General features: G+C 45.8%; 1 protein-coding gene across 3 annotated transcripts in view; it reads right to left on the reverse strand.

Annotated features, from left to right (window-relative positions):
- Positions 1 to 18354, reverse strand: part of LOC119194910 (pleckstrin homology domain-containing family G member 1) — a 46509-nt gene that overhangs the window by 5058 nt on the left and 23097 nt on the right. For all 3 annotated transcript variants that reach the window (XM_062559531.1, XM_037449393.2, XM_037449392.2), the window contains exons 2-15: positions 12050 to 12624; positions 8852 to 8952; positions 7950 to 8019; positions 4807 to 4853; positions 3229 to 3379; positions 2686 to 2817; positions 1829 to 2011; positions 1642 to 1737; positions 1219 to 1305; positions 919 to 952; positions 726 to 818; positions 585 to 646; positions 310 to 495; positions 79 to 198 (exon numbers count right to left, since the gene is read on the reverse strand). In XM_062559531.1, the coding sequence (XP_062415515.1) occupies positions 79 to 198; positions 310 to 495; positions 585 to 646; positions 726 to 818; positions 919 to 952; positions 1219 to 1305; positions 1642 to 1737; positions 1829 to 2011; positions 2686 to 2817; positions 3229 to 3379; positions 4807 to 4853; positions 7950 to 8019; positions 8852 to 8952; positions 12050 to 12475 (1788 nt within the window). In that variant the 5' untranslated portion in view covers positions 12476 to 12624. The remainder of the gene's footprint in view (positions 1 to 78; positions 199 to 309; positions 496 to 584; positions 647 to 725; positions 819 to 918; positions 953 to 1218; positions 1306 to 1641; positions 1738 to 1828; positions 2012 to 2685; positions 2818 to 3228; positions 3380 to 4806; positions 4854 to 7949; positions 8020 to 8851; positions 8953 to 12049; positions 12625 to 18354) is intronic.

Below are 18354 nucleotides of genomic sequence, written 5' to 3' on the forward strand. Positions count from 1 at the left end.
AAAGGAAGAGGTTGTTGAGGCTGTTTAGAAACATCAAGATAGCCATAGATTAAATTGCCATAGTGTAGTTAATTATACCTGTAAGTCTGAAGTGCTCATATTAAATGATTTCCACTGTTCTATACTGTCAACGGATGCCTGAGGGTTCAGCCGCTTCCTACTGCTTTTGCCGGGGACTCGCAGCCGTTTTCCACCTCCCTGAATAAAGAGTTTCCAGCATTAACATTGTGTCCGAAGGCTAGACAGAAGAGAGGGATCTTGCAGGTGTATGTGTGAAGAACGTCAGTCGTCGGGTGGCTTTAAACTCACCAGGCCGCTGTCATCTTCATCGTCAGCATCTTGCTGATGTGGCTCCTCTTCTCTGTCACTGTGGTCATTGTGATCTCCGGGGTCCAGGGACTCCTGAGATTGGTTGATGAGGCTGCGGCTGCGACCGATGGTGCCCAAAGCCAGCTGGGACATTGGCGAGAGCAGGGTGGCACCCAGACTTGTTCGCTGGAGAGGAAACGATTTTTTCAGCATTTTGGTCGAACAACTTTTGCGTGAATGTGAGTGAGTGAACTCATGCTTCTTTAATCACTAACCTTTTCGCCTTCGGTGTTGGCAGCATTCTGCTTTGCATGCTTCAATAACTTGGATAGAGGCTCTAGAGGGTCAAACAGAATATTGATTCATTTTGCGAGTTAAACCTTGTTTAATATTTTGAAATATCTTTCACATCTTACCTTTCCTGCGTCCTCTACGAGGGGTTGGACCATCCTTGGATTGATGGGAATCTTTCTTGTCTCCATCAGGGTTATAATGAAACCCAGGATGATCTGGATAAATTATATAATTATTGAAACACATTTTAATATGTTTAAATGTGGCAAAAGCAAACTAGAATTAGAAGTATAACATAAACTGTGTGTTACTTACGCATTGCATCCATCTCCAAAATTGCTTGCTTTGCCTATAAAGAAAGTCATAAAATAAGAGGTCAACAGGTAAGATTATGAATGAACAAAGATATTGACACTAGATGGCGCCACATTACAATCCCTTCTCAACATGTAGGCGGAAGTTTGCCACTTAGAGGAAAAATGAGGAGAAAAACTGGTCTGGAATTAAATATGGAGATGAGGAGCAAGAATGTGGGAGTGACTTTTCCAAAACAAAGTGTGTGTTCACGCCTTTGGCGAAAAGAGAGGGAGCCGTCACCAGACGAGCCGCTCTTACCTTGGCTGGGATCTTGGCCGGATGGTTTTCAAGTATGAGCCTCTTGAGGTGCAAGATCCACATGCGCTTGTCTGGTTGGGACTTGGCCTGAGGGCAGAGCGCAAAACATCAGAGAGAACATAATATCAGACGCACAGTTTAAAAAGGGCAGCTGCGGGGTGGGGATAAACCCTTTACCATTTGAAACACGGCTTTCTTACGTCATGCAGATTATCTTGTATTTTTCCGTGCTAACACAGTGGTTAGGTAACAACAATGGCCGCCCTTAGCGCCCTAAACACTCAACATGTCCGTGCAACTCGTTGAGGTGAGCCTGGACAGCTGCAAATAATCTTTCCTGCTCAATGTTGCTCGCGGCTTCACGGTTCAAATGAAACGTTCACATGAATTCACATTTTGAATTTTGTGATGATGTTGTTATACCTGGACCGTGTGCTGGAGCTTGGGATTCTTGTAGTGAAACACACTGAAACTCAGTGGTTCTTTTGGAATAACTTCCACAAGCATCAGGTTACAGCACTGCAGAAAAAGAGGCAGGAAGAAGTCGGGTTAAAAAAACGTTAAGGGCAGTACATTTTGGGACGCGTGTCGTGCTTCGAGCATGACTGACCAGTATGTGAGCCTTGTACGTGTAGGTTTCTTCTCTTTTCTTGGTGATGAGCAGAAGCTTGTCGAACAGAAAGAGAGTTCTCTCGTTTTTGGCTCGCTGCAGACGAAATGTTCCTTCCAGAACCAGCTCTCCGTAGCCGATGAGATCAGGGCCCTTCCAGTTGGTCAGCAAGCTCTGGATTTCCTGCAGATGTGTACATTTTAACACAATTACAAGGCGTGAAACAACATGAGGAATTAAAACAACCTATCAACATTAACAAATAAAAGTAAAAAACATTAAAACTGTTAAATGATTACTGAAGTTTTGGGGGGAGGAGGGGGGGATTCTTAAGAAAAAGCGAGGATGAGGAGAGAGGACGTCTGTTGTGCTACTGAAATGCACCGTATAAATAAATAATAATGAAGAGGCTTAAACCACAACAATGGAATTTCTATCCAGCCAATCCTCTTCTTCTGTGGAGTAAACGCTTCCACACACATTCCTGTACTCATCCTACCCTTCTGGCTCCCAGCTGATGAAAGAGACAAGCTTCCCTTTTATGTGCCCTCCTTACGCAAGGCCATCATTAGCAACGAGTGGAAAACACAGTGACTTGCTTATAAGACGTGGAGAGGATCAGAGCCTATTCGAAGCTAGAATTCACGTGGCTGCTCTGCACAACAGCAAAATAGATTTGGCTCCTCAAAGAGGTTCTAAAGTGTCTCGTCTGTTCTGGCTATCTGAATAATGAGTGAGGAGACCACACACACACAAAACTACTTAGTGGATACACAAGGGGTATCGGGCAAGCGGGACAACACCCGTTTGTAAACAAATGCCAAATAGGCACCGTTCTTGTATTGTGCTCATCGTACCTGCAACCTAACGGCGTGCTCGTGCTTCCTCTTCATGTCGTTGATGTGCCAGGCCACTCTCTGCATGGTGTCTATGGCTTCCTGCACAACCTCGTAGGTCTCTGTGTCCTTCTCCATGCGGTTGGCTATCTCCTGCATGGACAACACACACAAACACACACACAATGCTGGGATTCAGTACACTGATACAGCAAACCGCGCGCGCGCGTGTGTGTGTGTGCGTGTGTTTTGCTGTACACACAAACACACACACACACATGTATGCATTCACTGTACTGTAATGCAATGAACATACACCAAAACATACACACCGTGCACCATATGTCTAAACATTTGGCTTCTCCCATGGAGATTTTCATCGGGCCCCCCCCCTGAAAATACTGATTCTACTATGCACATGCATTTGATTTTGGTATGACAAAAAAAGTGTATAGTGTATGCAAAACTGACAAGTGTGTGCCTGTGCCTGCATATCTGTGGGTGAAGAGTAATTGTTTGCGCGTAAGTGTTTTTTGCAGAGCGAGGGACGGCAGACACACGCACGTGCAGCAGTAGGTGGTACTTGAGGATCCTCTGCACCGGCTTGAGCAGGTAAGAGCCCAAGGGCAGGGAGTGCTTCAGAGATTCCTGGCGCTCGCGAAGAAACTTGGCCAACGCCTTGTTCCTCATGCACTCCGTTAGCACAGCCACCGACCTGTGGAGGCAGAGTAACGTCAGGGATGATGATAAAGTTATACCAGGTGAGACACGGTGTGCGGTGATTTAAAATGATCCAATCCATTGGTCTCCTGCTGAAATGTGTATAACAATATACATTTGAGTGCTTTTGTGACATCTAAATGAGTGCTATATATCTCTTGCACAATGCTTGCTGATACAGTCTGTATTTTAAAATGTAAAAAATCACAAGGAATTTAGATATGCATAAAACAATACTCATACTACTAATACATTGAAAACATTTCTTTGACCATATGGTATAAAGATAGGCATGAAAAAGGATGAACCTCTGAATGAAATGTTCAATTCAAAGTCAAAGCTGTATTTCATCAGATAAAACTCCTTAAACATGTGAGAGAAATTAAGATATTATCCATTTTAAATGCCACATTTTAGCCTCAGATCTCAATCGCCACATTACATAATTTGCTAAAACAACAGCCTTATAAAACATACTGGTTCCTGGAGAAAGAAAGCCTTTTTTCACAAAAAATGGAGGCTTTGTGTGAGCGTGTGTGCGTGTGCATACATATGCACATTGGAAAAAGTGAATGTCAGTTGGGATTTACCCAAAACTTTCTTTCTGTGTCTCTTGCATGTGTGTGTGCGCATGCACGTGCATGCCTGAATTCCAGTGAAGCCCCACACAGGCCTCACATTGTTCTGGCGGAAACCCGACCTTAGTCCGTGATACATCTGTAGGCCTCTGCATGTGTGTGGGGGGGTGAGTGAGTGAGTGTGTGTGTGCGCGTGAGTGTCTCCCTGCGTGAGTGTGACTGTCGTGTGTGACCTTGGTGAGGGTCACCAGCTGTGGTGTGGATGTGGGAGATGGTCTATCTCGAACAGCTGACAGTAACCCCTTCAAACACACACACAATCAGCCCCCAATTAGTCCTCGTTAGCTTATTGAATAGTTTCTTCGCCCTCGTGCCTTTCTGATTAAACACTGGGAGAGAAACAGGTAGCCAGTGGATGGCGCAGTTTATCTTGGCAGGAAGTGGCCTCACTTTTCACACATGTGCACAGCCACACACTGACACAAAAAACCTCCACGTTATTCCTCCCAAAGGGCAAAACTTGCACACACAAAAACATTAACAGACATTGAATATGATAAGGTGACAAGAACAATACCCCGTCAGTCAGTCTGAACTGTGAGCGAAAGAAATGATGCAGGAAATGGGCTTGTGGGATGGAGGGAGTGAGACCCTGAGGCTCAACTGCAAGAAGACACTTTGTCTCCTGCTGAACTGATTTCTATGGAGTGTGTCAGTTTATCGGGGAAGGGAGGAGTGGGGGGGTGTTTAGGCATTGATCGAGGAACACAAAGGAGCCACGTGAGACCCTGGGAAGGTGAGATCAAGATGACGGGATGACGGCGTGACATGAGCACACACTTACCGCGGGTAGTTGGTGCAGTACTGGGTGTAAATGTGGAACTCTTCACTCTGCAAAACACAACACAGCGTTTAGGTAACAGGAAGAGTTTGAGTTTTTCTTCTTGTACAAATGTAGATGTCTTGTTATCCTCAGGATCACACAAACATTTGATCAGTTACTAATATAAAGTGTATGTTAAGTGTAATATAATATAAAGTGTATGTGCCCTGTAATAGTAGTAATTGAGGCAGTGGTCCGGTGCAGATTTGATGACTGGCCCAGTTATTTCATGTTTACGGCCCGACACACTCCGAGCCCCTCAGACAAGGCATCGCCTCTGCTCCATTCACTGCCTCCAATTCAAAGTCAAGCCTTTGGTTTAGGGTTAGCGTGCGTCCTGGCCTTTAAGTCTCTGTTGATCCCGACGGCACGCAGCGCTCAGATTATATATCCCATCACACTTCATCGCCGCCCCTTTAATTGAGACTTTCCCATCCTGCGCGCCTCATCGGAGACACCAGAGACAACTTGACTGATCAAAGTTCGAAGCTTTTTCACACTGCTCTTGAAAACTCAACATGTACGTCTCCATATCCACTCTTTCATCTCTTTTAGGGATCTTTTGAGGTAATTTTTAGAACCTTTCGGGAACCCCTTTTGATGCCATAACAAAAGACGCAATTGAACTATTTGTGTCCATGAACAATTAGCAGTCGCAGGATGCGGGTGCTTCTCAGGAAGCCACATCACAAACACACAGATGACGGTCCTGTCCTGGTTCCACACACACGCAACATTTCCCCACATGCAATTCATAGTAAAGCTGCACTTTGCATATAGTGTGTGTGCTCATATTTCTTGCTGTAGGTAAGGTTCAAACAGGGGCCTCCCACCAAACTCTACCGAATGCACACAGACAGACTGTCATAATCTGTCCGCCCGAGGTGCTCCGTGGGAACCGTCCTTAATTGAAGAGCAGAGCTCTCCTCCTCGTCTCCAGCAGTCTGCCGCCACAGACCAGGGCTAAACACAGCCAGATGGGCCACCGTCGATTTCCTACGGTACCCATCCAAACACACTCCTAATACACACTCTTAATATCCCTCTGGACCATGGACACAAGACCACAAGATACATAAATGCTTCTTCGGAGTACACATTTCTGCCAAGCATGCACTTCTGCACACACTGACTTGTCATTAAGGCGCACACTCTTTGAACCCAACCAGGAAACCAGCAGTCCCTGAAATAGCTCAGATCTATGATATACATCCCTTTTGGAAATATATACACGCTCAGCTAAATCCTATAATCATCAAATCCAAATGCCGCAAGTGAGAGTTTTGGCTCCAATACATGATGCAAAAATATCTCTTTCCAAAGGAACAAGACACAACTTATATAGAGAGATTTGTATTTTTTTTGGAGCAGTGGCTACTACTGAAAGAAGAAAGGGTGAGTGGTATCAGCACCCACTGATCATTTTTAATGAGTAAATCATACAGCAGTAATTCTTGAGCTGTCAAGACTGGACCGGTCACACTGAGTCATCCGCTAAGCAATGAACACAACAGAATCTCCTTGGGTGAAGAAAAAAAAAAAGTAAAGCCTCTTGTCCTCTCTGTGCTTCAGTCAGCATGTAGCAACCCATAAAACACGTTAAAGGCTTACTCATCACATAGCGCAGATAAGACTTAGTGGAACGGAGAGGAACATGAGGATAGATAGCCAATTATCAGAGAGAGAGGTGGAGATTTACAACTAAGATGGGTCTCTTCTTCAAACAAGGAGCTAAGTTGTGATTCTTGGCTGCTCAGACTGCACAAGTATTAACTCCAAATGTGTGTGTGTGTGTGTGTGTGTGTGTAGTAGGAGAGGTTTTGTGTTTCTGGGTATTAGCAGCCATGACTAACCGTCAGAAAGACAAAAGAACTATGGTTACAACCCCGTCACCAGAAGTCAGTGTGTGAAAAGGGGAGGTCCCCCAATCTCACACTCCTGACGGGAACGTCTTACATTTAGATATTCAATTGCACAGTCTCCAGAGCGAGATTACTTTTATGTGCACCTATTTTCAGGGTCAAGAATGAGCATTCAAACTTCAATTTGTCAAGAGGAGAACCACAACAGAGGCAGGTGTCAATGAGAGATAGTTCTAATGGTTTTAATGGACAGCCTCTTGAGAGGAAAGTAATCAGAGTCCGGAGACTCCAGGCAGGATGTGATTTGACCTCATTTTTATCTGGCTTTGTCCCAATGTAACCCCTGGCTATGAGGAAGCTAAACTCTACTGGCTAAAAGTCCATTAATAAGATCGTCCTTTTTCCAAGTTAGTGGAAGCCCTGAGACCGCTCCATCATGCAGGTACATTAATCAGTCACTGACGAGTCTTTGTCGTGCCGGTTTGTTCGATCTCGGCTAATTATTCAGAGAGGTGCCGTGGGCTGCTATGAAACAACTCCGTCTAAACAACAGCTGCTGTATTTAGGGAGTCAGTGATGCTGACTCGGCTTGATTTATTCATACACGGTCGGGCAGTTGCTCTGTGGTATCGGGTGTAATTGCAGTCGGGGTAGAGAGGCAATGTCAAATGCCAAAGAGGAAGTCCTGGAACGCAGCACATAGTCATGGGAGTTAATCAGGCAATCATTTCTTTTTTAAGGGCATGGGGGCGGGGGCTTGGCGAGTTGAAGAAAAGCTGTAACACCCAGACCAACAGTGGCTGAGTCCACTTTTTCTTGATGAAGCACGGCTATTATCCCCCTCTAGTAAAAAAATTTGATTACATATTTGGACTGCCCTTAAAATTCCTCTCGAGTTTTCCTTCCTCCCAGCTTACCTGCTGCACTAAAACTCAAAGCTACTAGCATCAATAAACGTTATGCGTCGTGCCGCATCCGCTCCTGATTTTTGTCCACTTATCGCTTACAGCAGTGCAAGGCCCATTTCTCATTTTCTGTCCTCTTTATGTCTGCGTGTCCAGCTGTCTGGCCGACCAGCAGAGGAGAAGTTTAGACAGTTCAACAGACAGTAGAAGAAATTCTCTGAAATACATCAATGAAGAAAGACTCCATTGCAAGTAAAACACACATTCGTAAAAACGTAAAAGTAAAAGCACCAACAAAAGAAATGGAAAACATCAGCAGGGAGGCAACCGTCGTTACCTTGGATACGAAGCAGTCTGCGATAGCGACGGGGTCAGCGTTGCACTTCTCAAGATCATGAAGAAGATTCCTGAAACAAACAAAGAGCTCAAATAAATACGTAATTGATGGGAAAAATCTGCACACACAACGTCCGGCGTCGTAACACATAAGAAAATAAACTTCTCATAATGAGAAACTGACATCATTTTACACAGGCAGCTCCTGCGTGTGTGTGGTTGTGTACGTGTGTGTCTTTGCCCACTGTAAAAGAAAAAAGCTCCACTGCTGGAGTTATTGTCTCATGGCTGACGCATGAGGTCATCGCAAACGCCTAAAACTGCTTTCACGTTTCCTTTTACTGGCAAGTTTGTCTGTGCATGACAGCTGACAAATGGATTGGAGCAGAGAAAGAGTGCGTGTGTTTGCGTCTCCAGACCACCGCGGGTGGTGAGTGACACACCCTGATGCTCTACTAGGTACCTCGGCTCAGGCCGGTGCCAGTGGGGACAAATATGCAGACGGTGTCTCACACACACACACACACACACACACACACACACACACACACACACACACACACACACACACACACACACACACACACACACACACACACACACACACACACACACACACACACACACACACACACACACACTAACAATGCTCTTACAGAAACTAACAGGTGGTCCCCACCAGTTTCTCCACTCAAAATATCAGTGAAAAGTCTGAGGTTTAAAGGTAACCAAGCCCAGTTTAAATGTAATATAAACAGTGTTTTATAAGCAGAGTATTTAAGCGCTAACTCGACCAGCACTACAACAGGTCGCACGCATAGGAGGCCTCTCCCATTCAACCCGATTCGATCCGTTACAATGTAAACGCAGCGTTAAGTCTCAGGTCCCGTGAGTAGGTTGTACCTGTTAAAGTGGTAGATGTCCTGGATGTTGCCAAAAAGGGAGCCTTTATCCTCAGAGCTCAAGGCCAGCCGAGACTGATTACTGATACACTCCAAGTAGTCCTGCGGGGGAGAGAAGGGATGAACATGACAGACCAGTAGCCAGCGGCCGAGGCGCAGATTCTTTCCTGTGTGCATGGGACAGCATCCCCATTTTGCAAGACTCGTAATAACCCGTGCGGGCTGGAAGTCATTGGCTTGTTGCACTTCACTCCTTCCCGCGGCAATTCATTTGCCGTTATTGTTTCGCATATAATGTTTGCACTCAATAACGTCGGCGTCATCGCGTTCTTGAGTCAATAAATCCAAAAAAACAGTTACACAGGAAGAACACTTGAAACAGCAGAGCATGCACGTCCACCGAAATAAAGTCACGGTAGGCTGTATTTCCATTTTAAATTGGGAGCAGGTGCGGGTCGAGGTTGAGCGAGGGAGGAAGCATCCAGCGAAGAAAAGGATTTCGAAACAGACCACAGTCTGCAACTGGGCAGGACAGACATTACAACACTTGAGAAAAGTACCGGCCTGCTCCGAACGCCCACCCACGCCGCTCATTTACACACACACACACACACGCACAGCACTTGTGTGCCTGTAAGGGACGTACGAGGATAGAGAGAGAAACTTTTTCTGCTCGCTCCCGGGTCCCGTTGTCTGATTTCCGGTCGGCTTTAGGGATTTATGCTCCTGGGCGTCTTTTATACATTTATCCATCATTCCCAGTATAACAACAGCAGCTGATCCGGAGTCCATTACATTAGTTTGGTTGGAAAACTAGCAAGATGTAAAAAAAAATAAGAGAGTCAAAATAACCTCAGCTAAACACAAAGCCTGTAAACTGACAGACGTGGAGATTTCAGGGTTAAAAGGTGAAACGGGAGCTTTAGGCCAAGATTTGGGTTTTAAGAATCGGAGTAACAGAGTAAGACTAACGGCCGTGTTGGTGGAGATGTTTGGGGGTCAAGTCAAAAGGGTCATGTTAAGAATTTGTCTTCTGCTGGAGATCGTGTGTAATGTGATGCTTTATTAGCCGCAGGGTCACACACCTGACTTCGCCCCGACCCGTTCAATCATCACGTTCAGCCAAAGCCTGACTCAGCTCAACAATGCTCAGCAGTCAGATCCACACACGTACACACACACAAACACGCACACAACACACACTAACCTACCAACCTGTGCACTCCCTGTCAAGCATCAGACATAACATGTAAAAACCTGAGGTTTTGTCGCGTTAAGCATTAACCTCACTAGTACACACTATAACTCAACACCAAAAAAAGATCCTCTTATTTGGCACCAAGGTAGGAAGTTATTCCTCCATACAATGTCTCTGCCAGTCCAGATATGTTCCCTTGAACTTGTATTTCCAAATTCCTGGCCAGTTTCAAATGGCCTGGTGATGCGTTAAAGGAAAAAGACATGGGGAGGAGTAGGGACAGAGGGATCAGAGCTTTGTCTCTGAGGTTGTTTGTGGGTGACAGTCTGGCCTCATTACACACACTGATAGGGCCGAGGAGGGACGGGGGCCACAGAAGTGGGCAGCGGCCGTGAGGGTTCAGCACACCGCAACTTAAGGAAAGACGGGCAAGTGGAAAAGCAGGAGGGGGAGATTTTTGCCTTTGTTGTCACATTTGCATGTGTTTGCTTGAGTTGCAGTGTGCTGAGCCTTCATGGCCACCCTGGAAACATCCGCCAAACCGCATGATACTTGCATGTACTGTGATTCATGGATACAGTTTGCACATGATCATGCGTGTGTGTGTGTGTGTGTGTGTGTGTGTGTGTGTGTGCCTGGACCACAACGCTGCCGGTGACAGACAAAGCACAGGTGAGCCCTTGGGAGTCCGGGTAAATATTTGTGTTAAAGCCGTCACACCCTCTTCTACTGCAGGAAGCAGCATGGGCAAAGGGTTGCAGCACCAGCTCGTGTGGGGCTGATAATAGATGGGAAAATGTTGGCCTGTTTTTTTTTCCACACTATGTGTAAAAACTGTCATGTTAAAAGCTCCAGTCGCACAGATACACTCTTTGCATTCATCCATCCGTCCCCTCTGTGCACTCATTGGAACGGTCATTAAAAGGAGTGAAGAGAGGCTAAAAGCACATGTCTTTCTCTAAAGTAATAGTGAAGAATTAGCTATCTTGCCATGTAAGTGGGGTCTTGCAGAGCTGGGTGGTCTGCTTCTATAATGGCAATAGGTGGTCCGCAGGGCAGAGAGTTATTAAGAACAGCTCCTAAGCCCTGTTCAGTGTTTTCCTAACCTACTTTAGACATTGTTATCTCAGAGCTAAATCCCTTCACATACCTTCCTCTATCTCAACCCATTTCCCCTCACCTTCCAGTCCTGAAGAGGGGAGGAAAGGAGGAGCGGGAGAGGTTGGGACATTGCAGGGGTGACAAAGACCATACCTCGCTCCAGCTATTCTGCCTGTCTCTTGGGAATAAGAGTTTCCTGGTCTCTTTTGACAACAGACCTTTTTAACCCCAAATAACAAACACATGCAGGCTTAAACACAAATGCAAAATAGCAAAAAAAAGCAATTTCCATGCAAACATATTGCCATTTTACACCACGATCAATCCAAATTAAGCTGCAGGCCAAACCCACATCACAATTTTTCTGCGCGCAATATGAATCTATGAAGTTTTACAGAGAACCCAAAAGAGCTCAACACAGAAAAAAGAGAAAGGAGATCAACTTTTGATGCTAACCACCAAACCCAAATCTTAACAAAGCCGCTAATGCACTGACTAGAGACCATATGTTCCCTTGCAGTTCAAAGACGACCTCACAAAAAGGGGGTATTTATATGAGTGTGTGCATACAGTAATGTTTGTGTTTAACGTTGACGTTTTGAATGGGTGCCTGTGCACGCAGGACAAAGGCACCGGGGTCGTGTAACTTGGCCACACCCCTCATGCAAGCGCGTGTGACCTCATTGTGTCAGCGGTTTCCCAGCAGGCAGCGAGTTGTTTATGCTTTCATTTCCTTAATAATAAGTTTTATCAAGCTTGTAATGATCTAAATTGTGAAACAAAAAACGAAGTTGTTCAAGCCCTCGGTTGACATTTGATGTCATGCCAATAAACCGTTGACCTCGTGGTAGTTCTTCTGCGTCCAATTCCTTCATAAACATGTTATTGAGGCTTCCTCACCTCCACAATGCTGCGCAGGTCCTGGACGTAGGTTCTCTCCGTGTCCAGGATCTCCTGCACCACCCGGTCCACATACGTCCTGGGTGCCTGCACCTGACCCGTTTGCCCTCCTGGTCCATCTGGACCCACCTCGGGCTCCGAATGTTCCGTCAGTGTCTGTCCACCGCTCGGTCTCCCTCGTCCCGCCCCCGTTTCCACCCGCGCCTCATTTCTGGCGTCTTCCTCCCGGCACCCCAGCTGCCGGGCGGGGACCAGTTCCAGCCGAATGGCCCCCGAGTCCCGGTCCGGTTGCACCGCGTTGCAGTGCGGGGCGGGGGCCAGGGCGGAGCGGCTCCCCAGCGAGCAGCGACTGTCGCGGGAAGACGCTGAGGAAGAGGTAGAGCTGTAGCTGATGGGCCTTTCGGCGCTGTCGGGGCAGGAGTCCATGCTGAGGGCGGAGCAGTAGCGCGAGGAGGTGTGGCGGAAGGCCGGGTTGCGGAGGCAGCGCGCCGGAATGTCAACGGAGCTCAGGACCGAGCCGGGGTCCGGGACTTCAGGGAGAGGAGGCAACACATCAGGCAGGTAGTTGTAATCGTCTGGAGATGAAAATATTGTGGTTAGTGAAACATATGACTAATATATCTAAATAGCTCATGCAAAAAATATTTGTGGCTCAAGCTGTGCTGCGGTGGAAATACCTTGCAAACTTTTAGTGCCATAACATCCTTTCAAACTGCCTCAGCTCATTGTTGCATTACGGTCTGTATTTTGTTTGGGATTTAGCTGCACACTAGACTTCCTGGGTTGCATTATGTAGAACTGTCTGTTCTATTCCAACACGCCACCACACCAAAGCAGCCCCTTGAGATGTTGGGCTATTGTTAGTCTGAATACCCTCCTAAACAATGACACTGCCTACTGCATTTGGTAATTTATGGTTGTCATATTCATCATATTGACTGCGTATAATTACTCAAAAACAACAAATACCGTGGTCTAGACAAAAGTATTGCTGTCTTAGTGGCTCCAAGGCATACAGGATAGATATGGTTGCCATCTGCTACAATGATGTTGGGCCATTGCAAGAAACTGGCAAAGATTTACACTTGTTAAGACCAGAAGAACAGCAACAACAACCCTGTCCCATTTCTTTTTTATATTGTGCCCTTAGACAGTGCTCGATATCGAACATAAATATTTAAATAACATGCGTTAAATTAGGTATTTCAGATAAAGTATAAGATGCATTAGTTGATCGTAGCTGTAACTATATACCGTTAAAATTTAAATCAGATTCAGTTATTTTTATTATTAATTTTTCCCAAACTTGGCGCTAAAAGAGACTCACTGTACGTAGCTCCTAACAGTTACACCAATTACATATTCCTACAGTGTTATTCTGTTTAGCATCCCAATTCCTGTCATTCTCGCTGACCACGGATTGCCTGACCACCCTCCATACAAGGACCACTGGCCCTCCCAGATTTTCCTGAATTCTACTCAAAGAAACCTTTGATTTCTAATATATTCATGCAAACAGCAAAGGTGTGTGTATGTGTTTGTGTGTGTGTGTGTGAGAGAGAGAGCCCTTTTGCAGCAGGACAGAAAAAAATATTGAGTTTAATGACGGGATTAGAAGCGTAATGCTGAGAACACTCCACTCTGAGGCAATGAATGAGAACCTTATAAGGATGGAGGAGAGACAAGTGTGTGTGTGTGTGTGTGTGTGTGTGTGTGTGTGTGTGTGTGTGTATATGTGTGTGTGTGTGTGTGTACAGGGGTCTATTTCGCGTCTGGCCAAGGCCGGTGCTCAAACCTTTGCGTCTGCAAAGACATGCGTCCAGATCTCATTACCGGCTCCCAAAAGCCCCACCGCCAGGCCGGCTGAAGTGAAACCACACATGCAGCACATCACACAGCCCTCCGGGTTTCGCCTCCATGTTTTCCAAGGTCCAGCTTAACAGAAATGCCAGCTTTGATGGGAAGAACCGGGAGCGAATCAACAGAGCGGAGAAGCAAGGGAAGGACGGCACGGGATGGGGGGGGGTCATTATCATCAAAGCTCGATACGCCGGTGACCCGGCAGCAATGCTGTTGTGGCAACATTTGGATCCAATGCCTCATAGGACAGCGTCGCTCTCGCGCTGCCAGCAACGCCGGCTGAGGCCGACCCCGACTCCGTCTCACTTCAAAGCACCAAAGATCACAGGCCAAAAACATGAAACGTGAAACTGAGAACAAGCGCAGAGAATCCCGCTCGCTCACCTTTCAAATAGGGAGCGTGGAGCTCTTTTTGTGACACGGTACTTGAGCAGCAGGCTTGACTGTCTGAAGGGTCTGTGATGGAGAGATCACTGGGTTTGATAGTGGCAACTGTGATGATGTGGTAAAAGAAGATGTTCTGGACTCCATTCCCGGGGATTCAAAAGGCAGGTTATTGGTATCCCTCTACTTTCAATCTCTATGCCTTTCTAAGCAAATCAGCCGGCTGCCGACATGATCGCAGAAAATAATGATGTACTGTGCCGGTTTGGAGTAAAATATTCACTCTCCTTTTACCTTTTTTTTTTTTTTAGCAACTGAAGACTCCACTTTCTACAGTAACGGCTGCACTGATTCTCGGTCCACCGCTGTGCAGCAAAACGAAGGAAGGAATTAGAGCATCCAAAAACTGAAGTGGCACGATACGGTTTCCCCAGACATGTTTGGAACAGATTCGCCAAGCATGCGTGTCCATCCATCACGGCGCTCCTAATCCTGACCCACTTACTTTTAACAATTACAGATCAGAGAGGAGAAGGAATCCGGTGAGTGAAAACAACACACTCAGACAAACCAACAGCCTTGGGTTTTTGGATGAGCGATATGCTGCTTACACAATAAACAAAGGCTTTTATGAAATCACACACCATAACATTAATGGGTAACTTGACATTTTCTTTGCTCTTTGACAAATCTATAGAATATCCATCCTTATCACAGTAAGTGATATACGCACATCTATTCTGTGTGTGTGTGTGTGCGAATTTCACACAAAACGCATTCAGTTTATCACTCCAAAGATAACGCTAACTGAGCTAATAACTTAATGGTCCAACACCATCAATTTCAGCTAGATATGAGACGGCAGAGTGTGTACAAATGAAACTTGCATGCACACGCACACACACACACACACACAGAGAAACTGTGTTTCCGTTTGCCATGAAACCCGAACACAACAAAGGGAGATTGCTCCATCGTGTGTTTACCTAGCCCCTCCCTCCCTACCTTCCAGCTTCATGTTTGGGGCACACCCCAGCCGTTTCCTGGGTTAACTAACTCACACGCGCACGCACACGCACACGCACACACACACAAACACACACACACACACACACACACACACACAGCAAAGATGTCCAAGCTTCAGTTACCTGCTGTCCAGATTATGCTCAACCTGATCCTCGTAAATGATCTCTAATTATGCTCCTTAGCATGCAGGTTGGGACCGATTCTCCTCTGTGTGAGTGCACCAAGGATTACGATACTGTGAGAGACTAAAGAGAGAGAGAAAGTGCCTGAACAACTTGGCTTTAATCTCCGCCTGTCATTTAACATGGCAAAACATGGCAAAACAGTTGAATAGTCAAATACTTTTACGTGGTCGGATACACTTTCGGATTGAAAGATACAGATTCTTAATCTTAAAATTAGTATTTGACCCCAAAAAATCTGAACAATAGGTCCATTTAATAGCTGTCCTGGAGCTTCTGGTCATATCAAACCACCGTATTTTCAGAGAGAAAAGTTCCCAAGTTGTCGTGGGAACATAAATGTTTAAATGTAAATGTTTGACTTTGTGGTGAAATCTTGAGGCACTTACTCCTTTAATAATAAAAGGAAAAGGAACTGCAACATTACAGCTGAGAATGAATCAACAGCCATCCAGCTAGAGCCAATGATCATGGTCCCTCAAACATGTGCGCGTATGTGATCTACAAGGCTGCAGTCAATCCGACACGCAAGCCTCGCCGCTAGTCCGGCCATGTTTAATGACTCGAGCTACACTTAGAGCGTGCACTTCAGTCGAGCTCTTTACGGTCACCTGAAGGGCTCTTTATGCTGGAGTGGCCAGCAAACAGCTGTCAGCACCGTGGCCTCTTTACGGCCCTGATGCTCATCACTGGTACCTCAAACGGCACAAACGGCCCTCAGAGTGTTTTGTAATGGCCATGTGAACGCCCTATGTAGACATCGGAACCACTAACAGCAAGTTTAAATATTTGAAGATGAGATGGGGACGAGTACCAAGCAGTCCGAAAGAAAGTAATCTCTGTGTTCATCTTAGTTTTTTTAAACCATTGGGTCTAAAACATGTGTAATAAGCTGTGAAACCAGCAGCAAAGCCCACATGCAACATCCAGGGAGTCCACTGCAGCAATACAAAAAAATCCTAAAAAAAAATCAAAGAGGATTTCATACGGAAAGGAATGCAACTTTGGAAAATACCCCCCTGGTTTGGCTCACTCTAAAGGCTCACATTAGATTCAGCTGGACTTTGAAAGGCAGTGTTGCAGGGAGGACATTCGCGGAAGAGCGGGTGCAGTTCAGGGTCAGTTTGGAGAGAAGGAATGATTCTAGTGTGCGGTGGTACGGTTTGAATTACACTACATTGACCTACATTGATTTGCTTGCAGTTCTACTTGTGCTACATTTTAGATGTCTTACACAATACGAGTTCGATATCGCTCTAATCTGGCAAATGGGAAGCGACGCTACGAGAGCTTTCCTCTAAGAACCCGTTTTGCATCCCACAAGCAACAGCAGCCAAAGCACAATCCACAAGTAGTCACTACACCACCGAGCCGTAAAACCACTCATTCTGGGCACTGAATAAATTCACTATGACCCTTCAGATGACCACGAAAAAGAGCGAGATCAGTGAGGAGAGGTAACGTCGGTCAGTGAAGCTTTCTTCTTGCCATCTCTTCTCCTTCTGTTCATATCTCATTCTCTCTTGCCTCCATATGCTCACTCAGGCCTTTTTCATTAATAACAGTTGCTTCCGGCCTCTGCTTTGATTCTCGCCATCTTCTTTTTCCATAGGCCATTCCTTTCTTCCTTTTTCCTATTTTTTCTATCTCAGCTTATGTCATGAATATATATTGGCAGTTACTCAATGTTTTCCGTGTCGTATGAGCTCCACTAAACTATACCACGCATGTATTTAATATGAACACATTGACCTCGTCATGTCTCTTATTTGAAATTTGAACACATGTGCTTTTGACACTCATGCACATATCTGTGAGCATTCAAAAAAACTTGTCTATTTTTACCTGAATGCAAAATTATGTAGATACATATTTTAATTCAATTCTACAACTTTGTTTGTCTGTGTGTGTTCCTGTTTATGCTATAAAGGCCTACCAGATGGCAACTGAGTTCAATGTAATGGGATGGATTGTTTTTGTGGAAGGTTGGAAGCAAAGGCATCTCGGCAAGTTATACTCGATTGTTTTTTGTCTTCATTTCGACAGCATCTTGGGAGCGCTGCAATTTAGAAAGACAACGTCATGGTGGAACTTGGTGGGAGGAGGACATGTGCGACTGGGAGAGAGTGAGAAATGAGGAGGGGAGGACCTGAAGGAATGAAAGTAGGAAGAAGAGATGAGAAGAAAGTTCAAAAAGGTCAAACACCCACTCCCTTGCTTATTTTCTTTTCCATTTCCCACTTGCTCCGTCTCATTTTGAACCCAGTCTTTTGTTGTACATCAACCCTGAAAAGAATTCTCCTGAATTCTCTCGTCATCTTTAAGAAGTATTTAAAAAACCTGCTTCTGAAGGTATTTGTTTCCTGCAAAACGAACAAAGCACATTAGTCCCTTTAGGGCAAGGCCTCACATCGTCCGCTGCGTCCACTTAGAGGTCAGTCCCCGTTCCTGATAGAGACGCCGTCCTGATCTCAACTGACGCTAAGGACCTTAAAGTGTCACTCAGAATTTCACAGCGCAGCCAAACGACTGCCGAGGAGCCGGGAGGAGGAGGAGGAGGAGGAGGAGGAGAGCGGCCGGAGGTTAGGGTGAGAAGGAGAGACGAGGAGGATTGCATCGGAGACGGGAGGCGTTTTCCACGGAGCAATTTATCACTGGACCAACAAAGACCCAGCGCTGGCTCCGTTGTGCATTATAATGCAGATGTAGAGGGGAAAAGAGATCCATTTCTTAACTTCTCTGCAAAACAAGCTGCACAAGCGATCTCAAGACTGTATTTGAACCGCTTCAACGCACGCTGCGACTGGGTGAGACAGAGGTTTAAAGGGTGACTTAAGAGACTCCTGTGGT

The sequence above is a fragment of the Pungitius pungitius genome, chromosome 20 (genome assembly GCF_949316345.1).
Source record: "Pungitius pungitius chromosome 20, fPunPun2.1, whole genome shotgun sequence".
NCBI lineage: Eukaryota > Metazoa > Chordata > Actinopteri > Perciformes > Gasterosteidae > Pungitius > Pungitius pungitius.